Genomic DNA, 7,751 nt, shown 5'->3' with positions numbered 1-7,751 from the left:
AGACTGCAGTGCCCTGCTCCTGGCACAGCTGAGGGAGGAAAAGCCTGAAAGGAACATCACTGGATAAAGTCAGCTGAAACAACGTCAGTGCACTGAAGGAGCCATCAGTGCTGACATCTGGATTGCACTGGCAGCTGTCTCACAAAGTGCCAGCCATGGAATGTGGAGGGGGAAACAGGAGATCTGTCACCAGGCCACAACGATGGATGTCAAGGCATAAAGATTTCAATACAGRTATTTTTGTATTCAACCAAGAAAAAGCACCAGCAGCATTTGCCTGTGGTCAGGTTTCTAAGCAAGCAAGCTCTGTTTGAAAAGCAGTTTTTCTGTACTGAACAGATAGTGTAACTGAATCCAAATATACCCTCCCTGTTAGATTCCATTTGCTATAGCTAGACAATACACTCATTTTAATGCCTCATGACTTCCAAAAGCACAAAAATACAACTTCAAGTGGCTTTAAAATGTTTATTTCCACTTTCTAAATTTCGCCATCAATGTCCTTCAGCAACCGGAGTYTGTCTCTGACATTTTGTCACTTGAATTCAGAGAAGTGTCCCCTTCCTTTATCCCCCTGCACAAGGAGAAACGCAATGCAGAAACTATTCCTAGATGTCCAACTCCCCCCACTGATGAAAACATGAACAGTTTGCCATCTAATCGCTTCTCCCACCCTGTTTAAAAGTCACTGATTCTAATTCTGATTCAGATTAAAAATTCTGACTGAAATTACTGACAATTCTGRTTCCATTTTCACAGACACGCAGACATTGAATGTGCAAAGAAATTCACCAAGTTTCTGACAGATCTGAGATAATCAGACTTTGCTCAGCACTGTTTGCTCCTGGCATGTTTTTGGTGGGTTTAGATTCTGCCTGCATCAAGAACTGAATTGCTCTGAACACCACACTGTGTGCTGGGAAGCAGGAGGGAGCAGARGMWCCAGCAGATGGTGCYMGGCAATCTGAAACACAGCCTCCTCCACAGCCCAGACCCTTCACCCTTCAGCCCTGCTGCTTTATCTTCCCAGCACAACGGCCTCAGGCTGTGGCAAACCAGATTTCCTATTTCAGTCCTGCTCTCAGATTCACTATGATCCACGTTGTTTGGTAGGTGGTGAGCATTTTATATTTTTCATGTCTTTTCTCCCTCGAAAGTCTGAGTGGATCCTCGTTCAGGAGATTGAATGTCTCACCATCCTCTTCCATGACAACCAGGTCTGTCCTGCCACTGGTACGTTCTCCAGGGAGCAGTTCATGGGACAAAGGTGGAACAGATTGCTCCACAAAGCATGAAAGACAAAACCCCTGGAGTATGAGTGATAGTGGCAGGAAGACACAGAGGCTCTGGGTCCTCTGTACTGATACACCAAGCAGGAAGAACTCAAGTTTTATAAAACCTACTGATTTTCACATCCCTGTTTTGAAGAACAAAACAAGTCAGCTCTCACAGGAGCAATTATTGTAAGGATCTGTTTGGCTTGTTTTTATTTTTCYCAGAATAATGCTCTAAATGAGAAACAGAAATACAAAAATAGCTCAGTGCAGATCCCCAGAGATCAGGGTGAAATTTGCAGCCCACCTTTCCTTTCTGGCAGGCAGCTTCAGGAAAGAAGATGTGCTCTCAGAGGAGTCTTTGTGGGTGTGGGGAACAGAAAACAGCCCCAGATGAAACCCACATTTCTAGTCTTAGCATGCTTGTTAGCACCATCCTGGCTACTCTTCAAGTACTAAAGTCTATCTTCTTATCCATCAACTAAACAAAAGAGAAATTATTTWAATAGAGATGAATTCGTGGGACTGAATTGGGTAAAGAATCTAAAGCACAAAGTGGGAAACTGAAGTCCTTACACCTGGAACACAAGCCATTCAAATAACCTAAGGGAAAATGGGCACAACAAGCAAGCAAAAGGATGGTTTTATCAACTGCTCGCTCTCTTTCCACTTCCATGACTCATTTTTCAGTGCTTTTCCACATTGATCAGTGACATGAGAGCCAAAACCCAGCACAAAGAGCCCATGCATTACTGTGAGTATCAGTTTCCTCCATTCCAAGAGGAAACAAAGTCACCTGCTCCACTTTCTCTTGTTTTAGATTGGAAAGGTTACTGGCCCCCATTACCTCCCTTTATAACAAGTTTTACATAAAATGGYTCCTCCTGTTCTATTTCCAGCAAAGCTCCTGAGTGTGTTTTGTACTCCAGGACCTGTCACATCCTCATGTCAAACAGCCTGCCACAACTGGCCCAAAAAATGTGCTGTCTCCAAGTACTGAYTTCCAATTACAGGTGGCAGTCGCAGTTTGCCCAAATTTTTACCAAAACCTGAAGAATTCATGTGTTTCAGAGACTTGTAAGAAGGGCTTTGTAAAAGCTTAGTTCCAAACTATATTTTAAATTAGGTTTTTGTTCTGTGAACGAACCGATGAATTAGAAAGTTTTTTTTCCCCTACTTGCATGGAAAGACCACAACAACTCTGCTGAGCCCTGCACCCGATTCCAACAAGCTTCATAGTCACACAGACAACAAGAATTGTATGGCAATGCTTAAAACCATTCCAAACTGCCAGAGCATGAATCAGTTACTATGCACATGCAAGCAGTGATGATTTCACTCCATCCTCTGAAAGAATGATGAAGGAATCAACTAAAAAATATCACCCTGTCTACTGAGAAGTAATCCAAATGTCACTGATACTGATCCTGCCACTCATGAAAAGGTTTCTCTCCTTACACAGTGTTATTCTTCTGCTGAAAGATTTGATTTCCAAAGGAAAATCCCACGTAACAAAGTTAATGACCACGAAGTTAATGACCACAAGTGTATTTTTCTGATGCACAGGGTAATTTGAAGGTGTGTTTGTGGAAGACAGAATGGAAGGTGTTTGTATGTCTGACTCCCCCCACTGACACACATCAGCAGCTTGGCACCTAACCACTTCTTCCACTTGATTTCCACAATGCTTGGAGTGACTGATTCTGCCTGAAATGCTGGTTCTGTTTTCACAGACACACAGACATTCAGTGTGCAAAATTGTATCTACAGAAGATGTTCCCACCACTGAGTTCTGTTCCTTTGGAACAGATACCATTCTAAACCTATGATTTTCCCCTTTTGCCTGCTCACCTGCAGCCCTTCTCTAACTGCCTCCAGAAGATATGGAATGATGGAGTAGTTCCACAGGTCAGTGAACCAAACTCTGGAACCATCTACATCTATCGGGCAGGAGAGGAAGAGCCGTGGACCTAGAGAGGGAAATTTAGATATTACACTCAAATCTCAATCATGATAAGCATCAAAAACAGGAGCTATAATATCTAAAAGTAGGGTTTCAAAGAAACACCTTTTWAATGTGATACAGCACAAGGAAGTACACAAAGATACACCTGATACACAAAGAAATAAATTACATATATTTACACATGTCTGGACAGAGCACTCACCAATAGTAACATCAGAGGAGCTGTGAGCCTCCAAGAACTTGTTCAGGTGTTGCCAGACCTTGGGAATCCAATCAATAATCTTAACCAGCTCTGCATTCCTCATCCTGCCACTGATCTCTGTTTCAATCAGTTTTCTTCTCAAGAAGCGGCCGAGGAAGCCTTTGACTGGCTCGGTGTGGTTGGCACACAGCACCCATCTATGGCACAACAGCAGAAAGGCCCATCAGTGCTCTTCTATGCTTCTGAATGCTACTCTATTTCACTACATTTCTCTTCTTATTTCCAGATTATCAGGATCAAAATGGGTTATTGCAGTCACACATGCTTTTCAGAAGGTACTTTGGAATATTTTAGCAGATGAACCGATTTTTATTGTGCATTGTTTCAGCTCATTSCTCATTAATCTGCTTGGCCTGAGTGCTGTCTTAATGCAAATCTGGTAGGAGATCAAATATCTTAACAATCCCCTGTGAAGTKAAAGTTTTATGAACCCAGCTCCTTTAGTGACAGCACCATAACCACGCTGCACATGTTGGGGCAGCCACCAGGAGAAAATGGCATTTCTATCTCATTTTGCTATTTCAGCTAATAAGAGGAATTTCAGGTGACTCAGTAGCCATTACCCCCTTGCCAGCCCACAAACATAAATGAGAAACACGAATAAGCAGTACCTGAAATTATGGTGAAGTTGAAGATTAGGTGTGGAGGAGGTGGCTTGGTTCATTGTGCCAATAATATARGGACTGTTAGGAAAAAAACAATTCAAGCAAATGGTAGATGTAAATTTTGAAAAACAAATTTTAAGTAAAATCTGAATGTTAAAGGTTATTCAAAACTCTCCTGTCAAAGAAAGTTTTGTAGTTACTTATAACCAAATTCTCTACTGAGATTCTGATTTCTGAGAACATCACATTCTGAAAGCAAACCAGAAATCCCAAAACAGGACCTTTCACTACAAATGGGATTTTACCACTAAAGCCATGTCATGAAGCAAATGCAAATTACTCAAACCCTCTACTACCCTTAAATTACTTATTTCAGAAAAATGGATCATTTCATGAAGAAAAAAAAACCCCTCTGAAGCACTGCCCACAACATGGACAACCCGGTCATCTTCCTCCACACTCCCAAATTAATGCAGACTTTGGTTTTGTGAYTGGCTTTTGYACCAGCAGTGCTCTCAATGCAGGAYTAACATTTGCAATGTGTGCTGCTATTATTTCTTTACCATTTGTGGTACTTGCAGTTTAGGAGCCCATTAAAGATCTCTCCCAGGGAGCTGACATGGTGCAAATTATCCAAAATGATGACAAGAGGCATATCCACAGCATTATTTTCACTGTTACACTGGTCTGCCAGGTTGGACAGGTACTGGCGGAGTTCCTGCAAAGCAGATATGAAGAAAAGAAAAAAAAAATGAGAATCAATACAGTATTCTTCATATTCCTTGAAAATCCAATTAAGATAAAGAAGCTTAATAACAAAACTAAAGCAAAAGAGCCTGACATCTAACAAATCACACATTTTCCACAAGAAAATGCAAGATACRGTTCTCTTTCTCTTTTGTAGGTTATGCTGAGGATTCAGAGACTGTTTCAGAAATCCTGTGTGAGATAAGGGCTTRAAGGGGGTAATATTTTGTCATTTAGTCTGGTTTCTTCATTCATCAATGTCAGACCCAAGAGGTCTGAAACATAATTTAGTTTCTTTTCAGGAACTTGTTCAACACYAAACCAAACTATGCATTCCAGACAGATTTGTGACACCATCTTGCAACCGTGTTTCCATCAAAACATCGCTGATGAAATTAATCTGAACAAAGTGGATTTGGACATTTGGATGTCCTCAGTAACACTGTGAAAGGACGATGAGCTTTTTGCGGTTGAAATGCTCTCAGCAGCTTTAAATCCATGTCTGAAATCATACCAGTGGCTCACAACCACAATTTAAACCATTCCTCTCCTCCAGAGGAAAATACGCCTAAGGCCATCAAATATACTGSTTTTTTTTTTTTTTTTTYYTTTCYATWCTTTAATCTGGATGATCACTGGAGTGCGTTCAGCAAAAGCAGGAGCACATCAATAAGCAGAGACACACCCTTTCTGCCCAGGAACATGTCTGCACAGCAGCACAGCAGCTCCTGACGGTCCGGAGATGCACAGGAGCCCTTTGGGAAAAGAGATTGCTCAAATCTCCGGGGATTTTGTGCAGGTGTTTGAACTTCCTGGGCAACTCTCAGGCTCCTTGCAAACCACGGCCCCTGTGGGTGTTTAAACAGGCCCACAGGCAGGTGGGTTTGAGAATATTCAATAATAATTCCCTCAGCATCCACACGAGGCCTGGCAAAGTAAGAGCAGGCCGAGATGGCGGCTGAAGAACGGAGTTCCCGGCTGCGGGGTGTAAGAGACTAAAGATCCGTGACTGTCTCATGATTATCAATGTACACCCCAAAAATCCGAGTGGAAGAAGAAAGGGGGGGGGGGGACACTCTTCTCTTGAAGGGGGTCCGAGCCGCAACTTCTGGGACAGCAAGTCCTCCCCATGCATCACTGGCTTCTGTTTAAAGTACACCCCCTATTCTTTCCATGCCCCAAGAATCTCCATCAGGTCACCATGCCCAACTTATTGCACACTTGCTTTGGGGAGGGGAAAAGTCCGAGCCAGTTCCACGTGGCCGACCCATGACTTGCAACCCCCCTCCTGGCCTGCAGCCACTCACTTTGAAAAAGACTATAAAAAGTCTCCTCCGAGAAGACCCCGACGGAGATCTCTCCCGACAGACTGACGACCACCGTGGGACCTTGGAAGACCTCGTCAGCCGTGTTGGTAGCTATATAACCCACTCTCTCTCTCTCTTTCTCTCTCTCTCTCACCCTCCTCTATCGCAAAATACCCAAACAAATTGGTCCTGATTATTTGAAGCATATATATTTGCCCTCTCGTCTTCTTTTGCACTCTGAGATTCCAAAAAGAACCTATCACGACCCCCGCTCAACTCAAGCGGATCGTGACACGGGGCCACACTCACCTTGCTGGATTTGTGGTCCACGTTGAAGGTGGCGATGATGCCCTCNCTTTCTATACTTTAATCTGGATGATCACTGGAGTGCGTTCAGCAAAAGCAGGAGCACATCAATAAGCAGAGACACACCCTTTCTGCCCAGGAACATGTCTGCACAACAGCACAGCAGCTCCTGACGGCCTGGAGATGCACAGGAGCCCTTTGGGAAAAGAGATTGCTCAAATCTCCGGGGATTTTGTGCAGGTGTTTGAACTTCCTGGGCAATTCTCACGGCCCCTGTGGGTGTTTAAACAGGCCCACAGGCAGGTGGGTTTGAGAATATTCAATAATAATTCCCTCAGCATCCACATGAGGCCTGGCAAAGCAAGAGCAGGCCAAGATGGCAGCTGAAGAACGGAGTCCCAGGCTGTGGGGTGTAAGAGACTAAAGATCCGTGACTGTCTCATGATTATCAATGTACACCCCAAAAACCCGAGTGGAAGAAGAAAGGGCGGGGGGAACTCTTCTCTTGAAGGGGGTCTGCGACTTCTGGGAAAGCAAGTCCTCCCCATGCATCACTGGCTTCTGTTTAAAGTACACCCCCTATTCTTTCCATGCCCCACGAATCTCCATCAGATCACCATGCCCAACTTATTGCACACCTGCTTTGGGGAGGGGAAAAGTCCGAGCCAATTCCACGCGGCTGACCCATGACTTGCAACCCCCCTCCTGGCCTGCAGCCACTCGCTTTGAAAAAGACTATAAAAAATCTCCCCCGAGAAGACAACAGTGGAGATCTCTCCCGACAGACTGACGACCACCGTGGGACCTCGGAAGACCTCGTCAGCCGTGTTGGTAGCTATATAACCCACTCTCTCTCTCTCTTTCTCTCTCTCTCTCACCCTCCTCTATCTCAAAATACCCAAATAAATTGGTCCTGATTATTTGAAGCATATATATTTGCCCTCTCGTCTTCTTTTGCACTCTGAGATTCCAAAAAGAACCTATCACGACCCCCGCGCAACTCAAGCGGATCGTGACACGGCGCCGCGCTCACCTTGCTGGATTTGTGGTCCACGTTGAAGGTGGCGATGATGCCCTCAGCCAGCTCCCTGCCCTCCCTGAGCACCAGGAACTCGGCCAGCCTCTTGGCCAGGTAGGTTTTGCCGGTGCCGCTGGGGCCCGACAGGATGATCCTCCTGTGCTCCATCAGCAGGGACACGTAGCGCTGCAGGATGGGCCGGGGGATCAGCGACTCGAACACCAGCCCGTCCAGGCTGTTCTCGCACACACCTGCAAGGGAAGGAG

General features: G+C 44.7%; 1 protein-coding gene across 1 annotated transcript in view; it reads right to left on the bottom strand.

The window, feature by feature from the left end:
• The window catches only part of LOC130583948 (neuron navigator 2-like), a gene marked incomplete at its 5' end in the record, with an annotated part of 25,699 nt that overhangs the window by 3,069 nt on the left and 14,879 nt on the right, over positions 1-7,751 (bottom strand). The window contains 5 exons of the mRNA XM_057383637.1: positions 3,126-3,244; positions 3,443-3,639; positions 4,114-4,185; positions 4,671-4,825; positions 7,501-7,736. Of these exons, the coding sequence (XP_057239620.1) occupies positions 3,126-3,244; positions 3,443-3,639; positions 4,114-4,185; positions 4,671-4,825; positions 7,501-7,736 (779 nt within the window). The remainder of the gene's footprint in view (positions 1-3,125; positions 3,245-3,442; positions 3,640-4,113; positions 4,186-4,670; positions 4,826-7,500; positions 7,737-7,751) is intronic.

Source organism: Malurus melanocephalus, unplaced genomic scaffold, assembly GCF_030028575.1.
Source record: "Malurus melanocephalus ecotype Western Australia unplaced genomic scaffold, MMel_1.1 scaffold_647, whole genome shotgun sequence".
NCBI lineage: Eukaryota > Metazoa > Chordata > Aves > Passeriformes > Maluridae > Malurus > Malurus melanocephalus.
This window is presented reverse-complemented; position numbering and strand designations above follow the sequence as displayed.